The sequence below is a fragment of the Podarcis gaigeae genome (assembly GCF_964106915.1).
Source record: "Podarcis gaigeae genome assembly, chromosome: 5".
Classification (NCBI taxonomy): domain Eukaryota; kingdom Metazoa; phylum Chordata; class Lepidosauria; order Squamata; family Lacertidae; genus Podarcis; species Podarcis gaigeae.
Window position 1 is genome coordinate 67,117,421 of NC_139681.1, and position 21,111 is coordinate 67,138,531.

The 21,111-nt window shown below is 41.3% G+C and overlaps 2 protein-coding genes across 2 annotated transcripts in view; one reads left to right on the top strand and one right to left on the bottom strand.

The window, feature by feature from the left end:
* Window positions 1–21,111, bottom strand: part of LOC310846079 (vertebrate ancient opsin-like) — a 107,074-nt gene that overhangs the window by 26,436 nt on the left and 59,527 nt on the right. Inside the window, exon 3 of the mRNA XM_083742138.1 lies at window positions 19,242–19,475. Within this exon, the coding sequence (XP_083598264.1) occupies window positions 19,242–19,475 (234 nt within the window). The remainder of the gene's footprint in view (window positions 1–19,241; window positions 19,476–21,111) is intronic.
* Window positions 1,191–3,295, top strand: LOC310846091 (G-protein coupled receptor 35-like). The gene is given in 3 exon segments (XM_083742169.1): window positions 1,191–1,347; window positions 1,945–2,767; window positions 2,770–3,295. Coding segments are annotated over 2 exon segments (942 nt in total). The 5' UTR covers window positions 1,191–1,347; window positions 1,945–1,956; the 3' UTR covers window positions 2,901–3,295.

Consider the following 21,111-nt stretch of genomic DNA (forward strand, 5'->3'; position numbering starts at 1 on the left):
ACTAAGATTAAAACAAGGCGCCTTGGGGCACCTGAAGGACCAACACATTTATTATGACATAAACTTTCATGGACTACAGACCACTTCATCAGAAACATTTAGTGCTATCCTGATATATAACTATCCCATCAGCTACATTCATTATTATTATTACAGGCTGGGGACACCCTATCCCAGAGATAGCTAATGTAACAAAGGAATCCAGTGACCATCAGCATCAACCAGTATGGTCAATGCTCAGGGATGATAGGATTTGTAGTCAAACAGCATCAAGAGAGCACCATGTTGGCTTTTGTTGTTGTTGTTGTTTAGTCGTTTAGTCGTGTCCGACTCTTCGTGACCCCATGGACCAGAGAACGCCAGGCACCTCTGTCCTCCACTGCCTCCCGCAGTTTGTTCAAACTCATGCTGGTAGCCTCGAGAACGCTATCCAACCATCTCGTCCTCTGTCGCCCCCTTCTCCTTGTGCCCTCCATCTTTCCCAACATCAGGGTCTTTTCCAGGGAGCCTTCTCTTCTCATGAGGTGGCCAAAGTACTGGAGCCTCAGCTTCACGATCTGTCCTTCCAGTGAGCACTCAGGGCTGATTTCCTTCAGAATGGAGAGGTTTGATCTTCTTGCAGTCCATGGGACTCTCAAGAGTCTCCTCCAGCACCATAATTCAAAAGCATCAATTCTTCGGCGATCAGCCTTCTTTATGGTCCAGCTCTCACTTCCATACATCACTACTGGGAAAACCATAGCTTTAACTATACGAACCTTTGTTGGCAAAAGTCAGCATTTTGACCATTGTTGGGCTGTATTCACATCGCAGTCTGGTTGAACTGATCCATTTTAACCTCCATGTGTGACAGTGGCCCAACTCTAGCAAAGTCCTAATGCTTTAGGCCAGAATGTTAGCATCCACAGAAACTGTTTGGATTCTTCTTTCTTTGGAAAAATATGACTTATGTTGATCAATGTGTTGATTAAATATAGATTAATTGCTGGGGGAAGGAAATGGGGGTAGGTACAACAACAAAACTATCCCAAGGGAGTGAGAAGGGCATGAGGAACCAGAAGAGAACCTGGCAAGATATGCTTTGAGTTTCTGAAGCTTATCGATTTGTGAGGAAGGGCTGGGTTTCCTCTTCCAACGGACGCTGCACAGTTATGCTTCAGATAGTACTAATGCTATAGCATTGCTTGCAGAGCTCCTGTTGAACTAGCCTCCTGAAAAGGAGGCTGCATCGAATGGAACAAGTGCTACTATCAGCTCTCAGATGAAAGGCTTCATATGGCCTTCAGATGATCAAGTTGATGTTACACTGAACACTTCCTTGTGGGCACCTGGAGTCAGATAAGGCAGGTAATCATTTCTTTGTTTCTTTGTTTACATTTTGCATTATGCTGCTAGATTAAGATATTGGTATTATAGATATATAATACTACAGAGAAGTCAGTCATCATATATAGATCTGAAAATAGGCTCTAAAGAAGCACATCAGGAAACTAGACAGAATGGGCACATCTGAAAGTTTCAAACCAATATGTACCCATGTTTTGAAAGATGGAACAGATACGTTGGTTTGAAACTGATATATACACTTGCAACAGGAATGATTGTGCCCATGGACAAAGCCAGGATTTTTGTTGGGGGGGGGGGCAGACCTCTTTTTTTTAGGGGGCAGAACCTTAGTTTGCTATGTATTTTTATTGAATTTTATTGACTGGGGGCAGCTGCCCCTCCCTGCCCGCTCCCAGCTACACCCATGATTGTGCCCCATATGCTTTTCCGGGAAACAATAATTTTTTGGTGTCTAGTATTGTCCTACTCTGAATCAAGGAGGTTAGGAAACAGTGAAGTTGAACCAGGTGCTGTTGTTAAAACAATCAATCAAGCTTTAATGATCTCTGTGTTCCATTTTTGCTACTTGTTGTTTTATTTTTTAAAATCTCTTTACAGAAACTTGTCATAATGGCAAACTGCAGTGAAATCAAGATGGATAAGAACATAGTCACTTTTGAATATGTTCTCTACAGCCCAGTCACTCTCTTTGGAGTCATATTTAATACAGTTGCCTTGTGGGTGTTCTGCTTGAAATTGGGCAAATGGACAGAGACCAGAGTTTACATGATCAGCTTAGTCCTGGCAGACTACACACTCCTCCTTACCTTACCATTCATAATGTACTTTCACTACTATGAATGGCCCATTGATACTTTTTGCTTGGTTGTATTCGGAATCAATTGCATGAACATGCCAATGAGCATGGGCGTCATCATGCTAATAGCGATAGACCGGTACATTGCAATCAAACATCCTCTGAAAGCCAAAGTAATCAGGTCTCCACGGAAGGCAGCTCTTTTCTGCTTATTTGTCGGGCTCTGCTGTTTAGTTTATACAATCACACGCATTCGGTCATTCAACATTAAAGAAGGATATGTTTGTTTTTATTCACACTTTGGTGAAAATGTGCCTCATGCCCTGATCAAACCTATTGTTTTCTTTTTCATACCACTGGTCATATTGTTGTTTTGTTCCATACAAGTCATCCGATGCCTCAGGAAGAAACATAATGCTGGTCCTCATGAAGAAAAGTTAACCCAGAAAGCCACCTGGGTGGTCTCAGTGAACTTGGCCACTTTCATTATATGCTTCCTGCCTTTCCACTTAAGCTTTCTGCTTAGTTATGTCCTGAAGGCCATCAGAGGATCGGACTGCGAGTTGCAGAATGTCATGCATATAACTTCATGCATAGCCAATCTGAATTGCTGCTTAGATGCCGTGTGGTTACTAAGGAATTCCAGGAAGCTGCAGCTCTCTTGCCTCCCTTCAACGCAATACAATCCGGGTCCAACTTAACTCAAGATTTACAGCTGCAAAATAAAGCACCTGTAATGGCACCATTACAAAGTTAAACACCTGAAATTGCAATGCCATTTTAAGAGGCATGTAGTTTCACCTTTGGAGTACTATGTCCAGCCAATCAAAACCTCATACTTAGGACATTATGTCAAATAAAGCTCAGCAGACAAAGCAAAGACAGTACAGAAACCCAGTATTGTGTTTATTGTAATTTATACATTTTTATCTGAACTTGGTGCCCTGAACTGTCACTGATCAGTGTCTTGGTTTAAGGTCTCCTGTTGAAACATCAGATTATGCTCTTTTTTACTGGTAATGCCTTTCATTCAAATATGTCCCTATATTCAAGATGGTACTTTGTATATTGAAAACCTGCCTTTGTACTTTCCCAGTGATTTTAGTTTGAGGCTGATACAAGCTACAATGCTTTGTAAATTTGTTTTAAGAGAGAGAGAGAGAGAGAGAGAGAGAGAGAGAGAGCGCCACTGGAAACCCTGTGTGAGAGTGCTAGATATAATAAATAAGTATGATTTTTTAAAATACTGGCTTTATTTCCAAACGTTTTTGACAAAACATGTTCTTAAGGTGATGGTATTTACTGCACTGTTTTCATGCCTGATATAAATGAATGATGGCCTTAGTCTCTTACTTAAATGGTGGTGGTGTTAATTAGGGTTTTTCCACTGTTTTGAGTTTTGTTTATGTGCTCGTCAGCAGATAATAGCATAAACCGCCGAGGAGATCTCCTGACAGCTTTGCTGATTGTGTCAGAATTTTGGCAGAGAGATTGCCCAGAGCTGCAGGGAGAACCTGTAAGCACTGAATATAGATACAGAATTTGATTCTAGCAAATTAGTAGCATATATATATGCTACTTATTTGCTAGAATCATTGTTAATATGAGTCACTCATATTTCTATGAGGCCTGTGACATTTTAATACACTAGACTTCATAGTTCTCCTTAGTGTGAAATGAAGGCACACAAAAGTCCACGGGGTGCACAGATGGAGCATGCCTCAGGTCTAGCTGCTATTGTGTTGCTATCCTTCTGGATCATGCTCCAGATGGGCTATAAAATTCAAATTCCATAAGGAGATGTAGAGGACATCACACCATGGTATATATACAGCATGAGAAAGGAAGTTCATTCATTCATACAAACAAACAAACAAACAAGCAAACAAACAAACAAACAAACAAACAAACAAACAGGAAATCATAAGGGCTTCTATCATAGTTCCCAAACATTTCCCCAATGCATCTGCCTTAATTATTTATCTAATGATACTAAAATCATCATTAAACCTGATGATAAAGTAGGGGGAATTGCCATCATGAATAGAGAGGATTATGTGGATTAGGCTACTTGCCAACTTTCTGATTCTCGATTTTATATTAAAATTACTAAAGAACCACCCTTTTAAAAACAGTGTTGCAACATGCATACACCATGGGTTTCATTGCCACCTTATCCCCGCATACCTATTTTCTACTGTTTACCTAAGATTCATAAGAATTTAAGGTCTCCCCCAGGTAGACCGATAGTTTCGGGTTCTGGTTCCGTCCTGGAATCCGTGGCCAAATTTCTAGATTCTTTCTTACAACCCTTCTTTGTTTCCAAACATTTTCCTTAAGTGATGTTGACTTCAAACAGGTCCCTCCACTCCTGCACTGGCACAACACAGATTTACAAAAAAAGAGAAGTCTTTCTAATTGTGGCTCATGCAACCTTCTAGTGACATGAGAAGACCTTGGAAGTAGGCACCAGGGAGAAGCCATGGACATTGGAGTACGTAAGGGCTGAATCCAGGACTAAGAGCAGATGGCAAGGAATCATGCATTTTCTCTACTCCAATGATGGCTGAGATGTGGTCTTCAAAGTGTTGCTAAACTATCTTCCATCGTCCACGTACATTGCTGGCTCAAGTTAATGGGAGTTGTTGAACAGCAACATCTGGATGGCCAGAAATTTGCCACCCCAATCTATTCAAATTGCAACGATCCCAATTATCCTGTGCTTCATGCATGGCCATTTCTGCAGGTTGAATTGATAAGCCAGAGATGCATCTTTAAAACTGCACTGAAATGATTTTTAAAGGACATTGGTCCAACCACGATGCTGTCAGTGATGTGGTGCTAAGGGGACTTCTTATCACTTACGGTGCGGATGCCCAGTAATGCAGGCATTTTGGGGACTGGGATCCTCAGACATATTCAGAATAGTTTGTGATTTCTCATCCCAGTTGTTTTTCCTGCCCCCTTTTTGAAGGCTTGAATGCTGGTATAAAGAATAAGGATTTACTGGCTATTCTTTTAGTGGCTGCTCAACGATCTGTAGCTGAAACCTCACAAGGATTATCCCTGGATTTATTGTATAAAAATGTCTGGCGATTGGCTGTCACTGAGAATATAACACATAATGTAGAAGTGATAAAAGGAAAGGAGAAAGAAGACATTTTTTTCTGCAATATGGTTGGCCATTTATTCAATATACAAATGAAACTGGTCTTAAAGATATACTCTCTATAGCATCTTTGCATATAAAGCTATATTTGGCTTGAACTATAGTCTTTCCCGGGAATAATTATTGGTGATTGAGAGGGTGGAGCTTTTATGCTGCCCCCAGGACATTACATGCTGGACATTTGAAAGGAGAATTTGGAATAATTAATGTTAATGTACAACATGATACCCATTATAGGGGTGAGAGTTGTTCTATTTATTATTATGTGTGTATATATTTGATAGAGATAGATGATAGATAGACAGATGATAGATCTTGCCCACAAAAGCTAGGAAAGTATCTAAAGCAATCGAAAAAGTGTTGATAAACTATCTGATGTGTATGTTTCCATGGCATCTGTCTAAATGTAAAGGGTTCACAATTAAATTATACTTGTCAGTCACAAAATTCTTCACTGTGACTTGGAGTCAGAAAAAATGGAGGATGGAGTTCGTAACAGATGCCAGAGCAGATGCCTGTATTATAACAGTATATCTTAATCAGCTGGAAGTATGCATATTTTTCTACTTTGGAGGAAGATGGGAAGGGGTGGTAAGCCTACTGTTGCATACAGCAGACGTTTTCAAAACTGTTGCAGTGAAATTCTTCTGTCAAGAAAAAGACACCTGTATATGCTTCTCTAGGGGACACTGAGCTAATACAAGGACAGAAAAGTCCTGCTGCTCGTAGGACAATGAAAACTAAAAAGTTATTTCCAACTAAGCGATTGGCCTCTATCCAGAGATTGTGCTTAAATCCCATTTAACCCCCCCCCCACAGATAATCCCTACATGAATAAAAAGTGCAATACATGAAACTATTATAAAACAGTGGTACCTCGGGTTACGAACTTAATTTGTTCCAGAAGTCCATTCTTAACCCGAAACCGTTCTTAACCTTTCGCTAATGGGGCCTCCCGCTGCCACCGTGCCACCTGTGTGCGATTTCTGTTCTCAACCTGAGGTACTACTTCCGGGTTAGCGGAGTTTCTAACCCGAAGCGTTTGTAACCTGAAGCGTTTGTAACCCGAGGTACGACTGTAAAGCAAAGGGATTATATGGCTATTGACTGGAATTTATGGGTGCTATTCATCTAAGTTTTACTCAGATACGGTTCATTAAAATTAATGAACTTGCCTAAGTTAGTCTAAGGGATGCGGGTGGCGCTGTGGGTTAAACCAAAGAGCCTAGGACTTGCCGATCGTAAGGTTGGCGGTTCAAATCTCTGTGACAGGGTGAGCTCCCGTTGCTCGGTCCCTGCTCCTGCCAACCTAGCAGTTTGAAAGCACGACAAAGTGCAAGTAGATATATAGGTACTGCTCCGGCGGGAAGGTAAGCGGCATTTCCATGCGCTGCTCTGGTTCGCCAGAAGCGGCATAGTCATGCGGCCACATGACCCGAAAGCTATACGCCGTCTCCCTCTGCCAGTAAAGCGAGATGACCACCGCAACCCCAGAGTCGTCCGCAACTGGACCTAATGGTCAGGGGTCCCTTTACCTTTAAGTTAGTCTACTACAGTGGTACCTCAGGTTAAGAACTTAATTTGTTCTGGAGGTCTGTTCTTAACCTGAAACTGTTCTTAACCTGAAGCACCACTTTAGCTAATGGGGCCTCCTGCTGCTGCTGCGCTGCAAAGTTCTTAACCCGAGGTACTATTTCTGGGTTAGTGGAATCTGTAACCTGAAGCTTATGTAACCTGAAGCGTAGGTAACCCGAGGTACCACTGTATATATTTTGGGAAGTCTTCTATGCATTTGGATACATCTCAAGATATCATAACCAAATTTTGCTCTTCTGTTGTATCACAGTTTAGTATGGTATCCCAGATTAAGTCCTGTTGAAATCAGCAAGACAAGTTTATCACAACAAATAACTCCCATTGCATTTTAATGGTGCTTTCTTGAGATATAATGGGACTTTTCTTCAGAAGTGGTGATGGAGCTTTAGCAAGATGAGTTCCAGGATTGTGATACAGCCATTGGGAACACCTTCCTCTGTGCTCTCATTGTGTTTAATTTGGTAGGCTATTGCTGTAGACAAGCATCCCTGTTTGGTTGATCTGAAGAATGAAGATGAAATGTAAGTGTGGATGAAGTCCCTAAAGTATATAGCCATTTGGAATGTTATAGCTTGGGGCCATTTTTTTATTTTATTTTTTGGAATTGCAGACAAGACAAGAGAGAGCCAGTGCAAAGATTTAATGAAGATGCAACAATGGGAACAGACTGTCACATTCTGCAAAAGCTGAACATTCTAGGCAGTCATCAATGGCAGCCCCAAACTGAGCACTGGAGCAAGTTAGCCTTGAGGGTATGAAGGCACAAATGATTATCTCCAGGGTTGCAACCAGGAGTATGCAGTAGGGAATCTAGGAAAACGCCAAGGATTAAATTTAATAAACACACAGGGCCTGGAGTGGGCTAATTGCCCATTGCAATGTGTGTCTCTTGTACAAGATCTTCCACCTAAAATAAACATTGGAATCTTTCACATAATGGGTTGGATCAGGACTAGTTTAGATTGGGAAAGGTTATGGAAAACTGATTTGAAATTCTCGGCATGTTGTAAGCCGAAAGAAAATTATATGAAAATGATGTACCGTTTGTATTTGACTCCTAGTAAGCTTGCAAAAATGTATAAGACAAGTGCAAATGTAAAGAAAATGAAGGCACCTTCTATCATATGTGGTGGATGTGTAATAAAAGCTTTCTGGAAAATGATATATAATGAATTGGGGAAAAATGTTTAAAATATCTTTTGTCAAAAAAAAAGAAACCTATTTCAAAGGACCAGAGAAGACTTTTTATGTATGCAACAAGAGCTGCATGGATGCTACTAGCCCAGAGATGGAAAGAAGACGAAGTCCCTACCAGAGAGGAATGGCAAACTTAGCTGCTGGACTATGCTAAAATGGCAAAACTGACTAGAAAGCTCAGGAACCAAGAAGACCAAAACTTCAATAAAGAATAGGAAAAAAAATATAATTTATTTAGGAGAACACTGTAAGCAGATGAAAACCTTAGCAGGATTGCAATAGCACTTTTAAGGTAGCAAATATTATGGACAAAAATGGAGAGACATAAAATATGAACTACAAAATAATATGCAGTTGGAAAAGATGACAATAGGACCCATGGAGGGGAAGATGGGAAGTCCAGAGATTCAGGGAAATCTGTAAACATGGATATGTAATTGGTATTGTTATAATTCTATATTTGTAAACTTAAATAAAAAATATTATTTTTAAAAAAGAACTTGTTTAAACCGCAATACTATTTACATTTACAGGGAAGTAAATCCCTTTTAATTCAATGGGGCCTACTTCTGACTAGACGTGTTTAGAATTGCACTCCTAGACTGCTACAGCAAATAAGCCCACATCAGGCCCCTCATAATAATAATAATTTATTATTTATACCCCACCCATCTGGCTGGGTTTCCCCAGCCACTCTGGGCAGCTCCCAACTGAATATTAAAAACACAATACAGCATTAAACATTAAAAACTTCCCTAAACAGGGCTGCCTTCAGATATATTTTTAAAGTAAAATAGCTGTTTATTGCCTTGACATCTGATGGGAGGACATTCCACATGGCAGTCGCCACTACCAAGAAGGTCCTCTGCCCTGTTCCCTGTAACCTCACTTCTCACAGTGAGAGAACTGCCAGAAGGCCCTTGGCACTGGATCTCAGTGTCCAGACTGAACGATGGGGGTGGAAATGCTCCTTCAGGTATACAGGACCAAGGCCTTTTAGGGCTTTAAAGGTCAGCACCAACACTTTGAATTGTGCTTGGAAATTGTGCTCATGACTTGCCAATAGCTGGACTGGCTAAGGATTCAGTGCATCCTTGGCCAGCTCAGGTCCAGCCCTCTCTCCCATGCAAAACCACACAAAATTAAAACTGCTTTCCAAATTCACCACAGAGTTTGATTGCAAAATTCAATATACCTGCCGTTCATCCTCGGATCTTAAGAGAAATGTTTCTTTTAAAAAGCCTTTGTACTGGCCTGCCGCCTGAAGAGAAAATGGGGAGAGTGCTCCATGACAAAACCTTCTCTTGTTGCCACCCCACTGAGGGACCTCATGCTCACAGCAGTAGTTAATGTGGTTCCCCCCAGATGTTATTGGACTCCAACTCCCCTCAGCCCCAGCCAGCATGGCCCACGGTCAAGGATAATGGGAGTTGTGATATAACATTAGAAGTGTTCTGGATTAACTGCCACCAATATATATATATATATATATATATATATATATATATATATATATCACACAAATGAGTCACTCTGTGCTTAAAAAAAATTGCATGGCTTGGGACTAGTGGGAGTCTTTCTAGATTTTAAAGAAAAGGGCATGACTAAGAATTTGACTGGCTTGCAGCTAGAGAGAGCGGCACATCAAAGGACTAAGTCTCCCTGTCCTTTATTCTATCAGCGGCATTGATGCTTCTTCTCATATTTGATGAGTCAGGTCTTACGAACTGACCTCTGCCCAGGATGGGGGAGGAAAAGGCAAGGAACCATATGCGCTGGCGAAAGGAGCAAAAAATATAACTTGCGGTGTTGCTTTAGTATGTTTGATGATTAAAAAAATAACGACCTCCAAGAGCTTTTGTATTCTTCCAGAAGAAAGCTCAAAATTTTCCATATACAGTTGTACCTTGGTTTTCAAACAGCTTAGCTCTCGAACGTTTTGGCTTCCGAACGCCACAAGCCCGGAAGTGACTGTTCCGGTTTGCAAACTATTTTTGGAAGCCGAACATGCGACGGGGCTTCCATGGCTTCCAATTGGCTGCAGGAGCTTCCTGCAGCCAATCAGAAGCCATGCTTTGGTTTCCAAACGTTTTGGAAGTCAAACGGACTTCCGGAAGGGAATCTGTTTGACTTCCATGGTACGACTTCACAGTTGTTAATGAATTTGCACAAATGAGTCCCCCTACTGCTTAGAAAGAAAAGCCAAAGAGACCCAGCTGGCCTGTTTCCTATAATATGCAGAGGGTGTCGTATTTAAAAATACAATGCAATTAGCAGCACATCACAATGCAGCCCACATGGGTGAAACTGCCAGGCCTTGACTATGTAGAACCTTACAATGTATGGCTCCGGCTATACAATTACCCTAGAGAGAAATCTAGCTCTAGGCATCCAGTGACACTTCACTATAGATTTTTAGAACAGAAGCATAGGATTTTAGAGATGGAAGGTACTTCGGAGGTCATCTAGTTCAATCTCCTGCTCAGGCAGGAATTTTTAACTATAGCTGGTATGGGGAACCTTTAGCCCTCCAGATTCTGCTGATCTGCATTGGCTACACTTGCTGAGGCTGATGGGAGTTGTAGTCCAGCAACATCTGGAGGGCCAAAGCTCTCCCAGACCTGAACTACAGCATCACTAACAGATGCTGTCTACCTTCTGCTTAAAGGTAATGTAGCCAAGCATAAAGTGATGCATGTTGGGGCAAAAAATAGATATATCTTTATTTCACATATATGGTCATGGAGCCTGAGCAGGCAGTGACTGAGACCTTCGGATTGTAGTAGATGGCTTGATGAAACTGCTGTCCCAGTGGGTGACAGCTGTGGAAAAGGCAAATTCCATGCCAGGGATCAGTAGGAAATGAACTGAAAACAAACCTGCCAACATGATCATGCAGTTATACAGATCTATTGTTGTTGGGACCTGCCTGTCTAGGAAGACAATTATGTGACTTCCGAGCCAAGGAGGTAAGTTACTATGCAGCCCTTAGAAGACATCTGAAAGGCATCCCATTAAAGTCTTTTAATGTTTAATATTTTTCTATGTTTTTATGTATGTTGGAAGCCACCCAGAGTGGCTGGAGCAACTCCATTGGATGGGTGGGGTATAACAAATTATTATTATTATTATTATTATTATTATTATTATTATTATTATTTCCCTGTTTTCATCAGAGAAATATTAGAGGGTGTGCAATTGCAACTTTATGCAGTTGGGGAATGAATAAATAAATAAATGGAGAGCGGAGGGAGTCTATCATTCCCCACTCTCAATTTATTTGTTTTCCCCACTTGCTCACGCAGCAGGTTTTCCTTCCTTACTGGGCTGTGGGAAAGTCATGGGCCGTCCCACAACCTTCCCAAAGCCCAGTAAGCAGCCCTCTGCCTTGCAGCCCTCTGTGCTTCTGGGGGTTCCTGACTTGGTGTGATTTTGCCTTTGTATGCAGACCCCAGAAACCAAACTCTATGTAAGTAGCAGGCCTACTGCATTACAAGTGCTAAGCCTGCTTTAGGCTTGCACAAGGGCTTACACACATCCAGAGGAACGAGTCCAGATAATCCCTGCTATTAAAAATTGGGAGTAAGATAAAATAAACAAGTCCCACTGGAATTAATTATTTTACATGCAGCTGAAGCAATAAATATGTACACACTTGCAAAAGGCAAAAAAAATAAATATGTATGTGTCCTAAGCATCTGATAGCAACATTTTGGTTTCAACAAATTATAATTCTGTTTCACAAAGTGATGTGGTTAGTTGAAATGGGCATTGTCCCTTACAGGCTCCTGGGCTTGTCAATGAATTATATTGTTTAATTTATGTATTCACTGGATTGAATCACCAGTTGCATAGAATATGGGGTGTTTGGAGTTTAATTGGATTATCTCCTAATATAATTACATTTGCTGATTATAAATAATGATTAAAAACACTTAGGAATACTATAAATACCATATTCAGGAAGAATTTAATGATCACAGGTAGCCCTTGTATATTTACAGTGTGTTGTTCGTGTAATGACTTTAGTTGTTGTTCATTTTCTTCTTTAACTGTGTTCTATTACTCTTTCATTTTTTCATTGTTTATCCTTATTTTAATAATAATAAAAGTGGAAAATGAAAGAACTGTTAGGCGGAACTGTAGAACAGTGTATCAGAGTACATTTTGATTGCTTCTGAAATAAATTCCTGAATTCCCGAGTAAGAAATATAAAACAGTTTCTTTCCTTTCTTTGGAAATAGTCTTGCCAGTCTGGGCTGCTTTATCTTTTTCCAAATGGATATATGCATCTCTCAAGATAACTTTGAAAAGATTGAAGTCATGCTAACCTTGAACAAAAACATTCCTTGCCCTATATGGCTTAGAGTTTTCACTTGGGGAGATAAATGGATATGGGTGATAATGGAAAGGCACCCACAGTTGAATATTATTGTTATTATTTTAAGAGCTCCCAGAGCGGATAAATGACACAATAAACACTGACCAGTTACTTGTGTCACAGATAAATGGATTGAGAGTAACTATTTTCCTGCAAAATACCATTGATACTTCCCTTTTAAAAAAAGCTTCCTCATGAAGCGATCGGAACATCTATCTTCAATGACATTGCTCTGCCTTGTGGAATCCAAAAAAGGAGAGTCCACTTTCCTCCATTTTCTGTGAACCCTTCTCACCAAAAAGCTACATTTCTGACAGGTAATCTATTCCCCTGGTTTCCTTGTTCTGCCAATGGCTGTCATTTGTTGGAATTGCTATGAATCAAAATGATTCTGTTTTCGTAAGACCAATTCACACTGAATATTCATATGTTGATCAGCTGTAAAGACCATGCAGCTGGAATTAAGTGACTTAAATTAAAGAACAAAGAAGAACCCTGCTGGACCAGACCAAAAGCCCATGTAGTCTATTAATTTGTTCCCACTGTGGTCAATATTCAGAACACAAGCACAATAACACTCTCTCCATGTGATTCCCAACAACCAGTATTCATCACTGCCCTAGAATATGCTGTAGAATATGTTTAGGGATTGCATATTAATACAATACCCTTGACCAGGCTTCTTCAACCTTGGCCCTCCAGATGTTTTGAGACTACAGTTCCCATCATCCCTGACCACTGGTCCTGCTAGCTAGGGATCATGGGAGTTGTAGGCCAAAAACATCTGGAGGGCTGAGGTTGAGGAAGCCTGCCCTTGACCCTGGCTGGGCATCACATTGGCACCCAGTGCAGATCTTTCAGCAGAGGTGTCTCATGCTATCAGCCATCTCTACCCATCATCAGTCCAGATACTGCATTCTCCATTAACTGGAGCTTCTGGTCCAAGGGCAGCTCCAGTTCAATGTCACTAATGCATGGGCTACACTGACTACTATCATGATCCAAAGATGGCCATAGCTGGCATACAAGACAAAGGTGATAAAAGACCTGGGTCTCTAATAACAAAGATGGATCACATGGATTTTGTTTGAAACTGAGGGACACAAGAGAAGGGAACAGTTGATGTTCCGTCTTTTATTGAGTTGGACAGCTTGTGGCATTATCCTGTAATAATATGATCCATCATCCTCATGCCTAGAAACTCTGTGGAAACAACCCTTCGCTTTCAATAGCTTTCTGTTTCCTCACAATAATGTATGGCAAATATTAGATGTGGTGTTTACCTTGTATCTGCACTGTATTATTTGGACAGTGTCTTCTAAAACACAGAGAAGTTCAGGAATGCTGAAGACTAAACAGTATATTTATCTCCAGTGTGCTTTAAGAAGAAGGCCACCTGTAATCATTGTTCCAAGTTACACGAGAAACAATAAATTAAAGTAAAATAAAAAATAGCCACTGCAGTTTATACATGCAAGTATTTGTACTTGTTTAATGACCTCGTTGGATCAAGAATGTAATCATTAACTCTCTGCTATGTAAACCTCCTGAGTAACCAAGATTAGCCTGTACCCACAGCTCTCTGCAATTACCCCTTGCAACACCAGCAAATATTAGCAAATCAGCACCATTACTAGATATTAAAATATTCAGTGCCAACATAGATGTGGTGCATATTATGCATTTGTGGGGGAAGTGTTATACTGGAATATATTTGGAATACGTGTTTATTAAACGAAAAGTTCAGCAAAAAGTAACTCAGAATATTTTCATGCTCATGGATTAATTTGAAACTCTGGGAGGAAACAAACACAGTTTTACAATATTACCTGCAAGCATTGTTGTTAGACTGAAGAGCCTGCAATTGCTACAAAAGTATAACTGCTTCAACACTAGCTGTTGTTAATACAACTGACAACCTAACCTGCTCATTATGTCTTTATGGAAGTTGGTATGATCAAAAGCACAACTTGCATATACAGAGGGTTTGTGCTTTATAGATCTTGACAGGAAGGCAAAAAGTCAGGGGACTTTTTCATATAAAAACCCCCCCAATTATGTTATGTTCCTCAACAGGACATTTTGTGGAGATATGACAGCTGAGAAGCAATAATAGTGTTAATCTGAATAAACCAGTTCACAACTGAGTAATAAAAATGATGGTGAATATATATATTTTCTTCTATCTTTCGCTGTCAAAAATACTGTAAACAGCGTAATCTGTGAAGTATTTCAGCCATGATTCTTTAGCTGCTCCTGGTTCAACATGGAAATGCACTACATGTGAGTGAAAAAGGCTATATTGTGTCCTTAGGCTTATACCATAGATCAGTTTGCACAGAACTGTGCAGAATCTGGATGTCGAGTCACATATAGTTCACTCCAGAAGTCCACATTCTATTTATCAGCTAGAATTCAGGAGGCTGGATAAGAATGGAAAACAGAAAAAGTGCTCGTTGTTTTTATAAAAAAGAGGCTGAGGAGAATCTGTAGATTACACTGGGCAACAATTTTTTACTTTTTGAATGTTGTCTAAATTTCTACAACTGATTTAGGGTATTTTTGCACAGCTGAATCAGGAAATGGCATCCGTTTCTCTCCATCAGGTCAGGTTTACTGTAAACTGAATGGTGGGCATTGATAAAGGTAAGTACACATAAATTGCATGTTGCTTCACCATTTTTCAAACTTCAGGGCTTGAACTTCCATTTCTTGGAACTCCTGGAATGCTCAGTGGCAGGGAGGTATCTCTTCAGAGTCCAACAGTAGTCAGCCATCATGACTGCGTCCCAGCAACCCTGATACCTGGTCTCCATCTCTTTCATGTCCTGATGGAATCTCTCCCCCTGCTGGTCACTCATTGAACCCAGGTTCTCAGGAAACCAGTCCATATGTGAAAATAGGTAGTGCATCTTGACGCTCATGTTGCAGCCCAGGTTTCTGAAAGCAGTCAGCATGTTGTTGACAAGTTCTGCGTAGTTTCTGGCCTTATTGTTGCCAAGAAAGTTCTTCACTACCAGAACAAATGCCTTCCACGCTTCCAGTTCCACTTTGGTCACAGAGTTTCCAAACTCTGGATCTCTGATGAGCTGACGGATCTGAGGACCGTCAAAGATGCCAGCTTTCAACTTCTCCATGGTCAATCCTGGAAAAGCCTGGCACAAGTAAGTGAAGCAGTCACCATCCTTGTCCAGAGCCTTGGTGAACTGCTTGATTAAGCCGAGCTTGATGTGTAGTGGTGGGAAGAGTATTCTGTCTCTGTCCACCAGAGGGTCGTTGATGACGTTCCTTTCTTTGCAAGACACCAATTCCTCCCGCACAGGCCAGTCCTTCTTCGTGTAATGCTGAGCACGGTCCCTACTATCCCACATGCACAGAAAACATGGGTACATGGTGAAGCCAGACTGTTGTCCCAACAAAAAGTTCACCATCTTCAGGTCAACACAAATAAACCACTTATGCTGATCGTAACCAATTTTCTCCAGCACATACTTCACCACTTCATAGTTCTCTTTCAGTGTAGTCGAGTGAGCCTGGGGTACAGAGGCAAACTGGTTGCCGTTGTGTAGCAGAACACATTTCAGTGATCGCTTGCTGCTGTCAATGAACAGTCTCCAATCTTTGGGTTTGTACTGTGGCACTCCAAGCTTGAGCAGAAGCTGCGCAATATCTGCACAGTACACCAAGTCCTTCTCTTCTGAGAAAAAACGGAGGTACTCTTGATGCCTGTTGCGAAAGAAGCTGATTTGAGCACTGTCAGAGAGGAGGTTTTTTCCTTTCAATCTGGATGCCAACAGTTCGGCAGAGTCCTTTGACAAGCTGAGGTCGCAAACCAGATCATTCAACTCCTTTTGGGAAAATGGATGTGGAGCATCATCTTCAAGAACCACTTCTTCTTCATGTCCTTCAACACTGGAGGCATCTTCGTCACTAATGTCAGGAAGTTCTCCTTAGATAGGCACTGGAATTTCATCACAATGAGCTACAGGACGACGTGCTGATTGAAGATCAGGATACTTCGTGGGGCGGCTGCCCCATTAACTTAGTTTTGATCCCCCAACTTAATGTTATGCCTCACCAATTTATGGAAGATTTCGAGGTTTTATGACTTCAAACTGATCCCTTTTCAACATAATCACCCAGAACTATTGGACCTGAATACTTCTTGTCATTAAAATAATAATTTCCAATCAAAACAATTATTTGACATGGCATTTTACCCCCACCAACGTCTTCTAAAATGCTCCACACAAGCGTAAAGGTAAAGGTAAAGGTAAAGGTGCCCCTGCCCGTATGGGCCAGTCTTGACAGACTCTGGGGTTGGTGCGCCCATCTCACTCAAGAGGCCAGGGGCCAGCGCTGTCCGGAGACACTTCCGGGTCACGTGGCCAGCGTGACAAAGCTGCATCTGGTGAGCCAGCACAGCACACGGAAACGCCGTTTACCTTCCCGCCAGTAAGCAGTCCCTATTTATCTACTTGCACTTAGGGGTGCTTTCAAACTGCTTGGTTGGCAGGCGCTGGGACCGAGCAGCGGGAGTGCACCCCGCCGCGGGGATTCAAACCGCCGACCTTTCGATCGGCAAGCCCTAGGCGCTGAGGCTTTTACCCACAGCGCCACCCGCATCCCGCCACACAAGCGTACATGTGAACAAAAACATTAAAAAATGACATGTGGCCATAGCTCAAAAACTTGACCTGATTGAGCAAAACTAATGTGATTTTTGGATTCAGCGCATCAGATTCATCCTAAATCAACTGAAAAAATGCAGACAACAAATTTGTTGTTGACCAGTGTTATCTGTAAGCATACAGATTCTACATGAATCTTGCAGATAAATTGCTGACAATTCATCTTTGTGTTTTGTGAGTAGAAGGTGAATACATCATATTAAACATAGATGTTCAGACTGGACATTGTTTCTAAAATTCAAAGCAGTAACATTGATTTGCTTATTAAATTTATATCCTGTTCTTTCCCCCTAAAGGAGCCCAGAGTTGCAAAGAACATGAGATGGAAAAAAATAAACACACATTTATATCAACTTTAAAACATCTCAAAAGGAATTCCAACACAGATGCAGAATGGGAAAGTTCTCAGCCTAAAAGAGAAAGGTTTGCAGTGGCTACACTGTCCTGTTTTAATGCATGCCACCTTGAGGTCCTTGGAGAAAAAGAGGGCTATAAATCAATTAAATACAGAAATGCTCATTTAGGGCCAATCATACTGCTTTGGAGGCTGATTTTGCCTCCTTTCATCTGAAGTGATGAACTATTGATGTTGTGAAGTAGTTGTCATCGGAATAATCTGAATGCTCTGTAGCATGAGCTCCTTTTGACAGTTTTATTGTTGGAATGGCTTCCTGCAAATTTACAGAAAGGTAAAGGACCCCTGGATTGTTAAGTCCAGTCGAATTCGACTGTGGGGTGCGGCTCTCATCTCTGCTTACAGGCTGAGGGAGCCGGCATTTGTCTGCAGACAGCATTCCAGGTCATGTTGTCAGCATGACTAAACTGCTTCTGGCACAACAGGAAACTGTGATGGAAACCAGAGCGCACAGAAACACCGTTTACCTTCCTGCCACAGCAGTACCTATTTATCTACTTGCACTGGTATGCTTTTGAACTGGGACAGGAGCTGGGACAGCGCAACAGGAGCTCACCCCATCACGCAGAATCTTACAATCGGCAAGCCCAAGAGGCTCAGTGGTTTAGACCACAGTGCCACCTATGTCCATGCAAATTTACAGAGCAACTTGTTGATCAACCAAACTATTCAGCCACTAGAGTGGCATGTGATGAAGCACTCCGTGTTCAAAACATCCAAATATCCACGTGGCATGAAAGCTGATGTTGCACTCATCGTGCTGCTTCCCATGAGATCAACTTACAAAAACAGTGGATGCTCCAAGAGTGTCAGTGCGAAATATTATCTTCTTTTTTTATTAAATAATTTTTATTCATTTTCCAATAAAAATCTTCCAATTATGAACAAACCCAATCAAATCACATACAATATTACCAATTATATATTCCAAATTCAACTAATTTCAAAAGGGGGACTCGGACTCCTGGGTTTCGGAGATAATGTCTTTTATTTATTTTCTACTTTCTTTAGTGCCAAATATAATCTTGACCAAATGAAATCATGGCAACTAGCATACCAGTCGGTGGTTTTTGCTGTATGCAATCCAAGGAAAGTATACACTCAAGAAAAATGGAAGATTCCCAGAAACATCACTCTCGCCATTTTACTTCAGTGCTGTATGAAAGTGTCTGAATTATAACTCTCACGTTGTTTTTTGCCCCTTAAAACTTACTGGAAGGAAAAGAAGGTCTAACCAACCAACTGAGTTGCTTTCTTTTTAGTACTCCAAAAGTGTCTGCTTCTTTAGTTAGAAAGTTACTGCTCATGTTTGTACAAAGCCTGTCATACATTTTAAAGCCAAATCCTTGGCATTTCCCTGGGGAGATCCTATACCCCCTTGACTACTCACTGTTCCATTTCCTTGTCATGGAGCCACAATATTCTCAGCCGACAAGATAAGTGGGTTGTCAAAGGAGCAGGACTTCATTATGTAATGTTGGATTTTCATAGTTTGAAATACAGGGCTAAATTGTCAGACTGTGTCAGTGAGTGCTTCTCCTTCACAGCCACCATTTGTTATTTGGGAGCGGTTATTTAGAAAACAGTTCCCATTTCCCCCAACTATTGTTATCAACCCTTTCCCTATACCACAGAGAGTTTTTATTTACCTGTTTGTTCAAAAATATGTAGATGACCGGATTGTAGACTGTGCTACTCTTTGCAAGGATGGAAGGAATTATGCTGGCAGAGGCGGTAACTAGGCCGGGCTTCCCAAATGTCGCTATCAGGGCCACGATGCCATAAGGTAGCCAGCAGAGAAGAAAGCAGATGACCATCACAACCACCATGATCAGCACCCGTTGCTCTCTGGTTTGTGCCATCCCTTTGGTGACTCCGCTCACCTGAAATAGAAGAAGCACATTGGATGATGTCCCACTAGAGCAGAAAGAAAACAGCCATAGACTCATAGAATTGTAGAGTGGGAAGGGACTCCAGGGCTCAGTGGAAGTCCAAGTGAGCCACCTTCGCAAAGCCTTGTTGACACTCCTTCGGGTTGATGGGCACAGGTACAAACTGTCCTTACACATGTACAACTGTTTGTTTGGAAGAATGTACCCTGTGCAGCTCAAGTACAGTGGTACCTTGGTACTCAAACTCCTTGGTACTCAAACGCCTCAGATCCCAAACACTGAAAACCTGGAAGTGTTCCCATTTTCAAATGTTTTTTTGGAAGCAGAATGTCCAATGTGGCTGTCAGCTATTGCTTCCAGGGCACCTGCACCAATCAGAAGCTGCACCTTGGTTTTCGAACATTTTGGAAGTCAAGCGGACTTCTGAAATTGATAAAGTTTGGCACTTTTGTTTTTGCTATATATTTTACATTTTTGTTTTTGAGGCATTTTTGTTTAATTTGCTTTTGTGGTTGTGTGGAACCCAGTTCAGCTATTGAGTGAGTGAGTGAGTGAGTGAGTGAGTGAGTGACTGCGGAAATGGATAAAAAACCCCAACAATCCAAACAATAGTCAGTGCAGGTAAGATTTTTTTTTTTTTAATCATCTACAATACAGTGGTATCTCAGGTTACAGACATTTCAGGTTACAGATTCCGCTAACCCAGAAATAGTGCCTCGGGTTAAGAACTTTGCTTCAGGATGAGAACAGAAATTGCGTGGCGGTGGCGCGGTGGCAGCGGGAGGCCCCATTAGCTAAGTGGTACCTCAGGTTAAGAACAGTTTCAGGTTAAGAACGGACCTCCAGAACGAATTAAGTTCTTAACCCGAGTTACCACTGTACTGTCTTATTTATTTTATATTGCATTACATTGATTATTGCTTTCATTTTATGGATCACTGGTCTCGATAGATAGTAAAAATCATGTTAAATTGCTGTTTTAGAGGTTGTTTTTAAAAGTCTGGAACAAATTAATCCATTTTGCATTACTTTCTATGGGAAAATGTGCCTTGGTTTTGAACGCTTTGGTTTTGGAATGGACTTCCGGAACGGATTAAGTTTAAGAACCAAGGTGCCACTGTACTGCATTTGTATAAACAGGGGGGTGTTATGGATCCCCAATACCACACTGATTTTGGTGTTTGCAGCAAAAAACAAAAGAACTAAAGTAAACATGGTGCTGAAGTAAGCAGAAAGGCTTGAACCTCTCCACCCAACCCAGCACCCTGATGAGGATTCACATTGCCCTCTCCATAGGCATCAGATCCATCATTTTGTAAGTAGGGAGGGGTAATCACTTCTCTTCAGCCAATGTGCACAGATCAGCTAAGGAGCATGAGTGTAGAAGAAGAAGAAGAGAAGAGAAGAGAAGAGTTTGGATTTAATATACTGCTTTATCACTACCCGAAGAAGTCTCAAAGCGGCTAACATTCTCCTTTCCCTTCCTCCCCAACAACAAACACTCTGTGAGGTAAGTGAAGCTGAGAGACTTCAGAGAAGTGTGACTGGCCCAAGGTCACCCAGCTGCATGTGGAGGAGCGGAGACGTGAACCCAGTTCACCAGATTATGAGTCTCCTGCTCTTAACC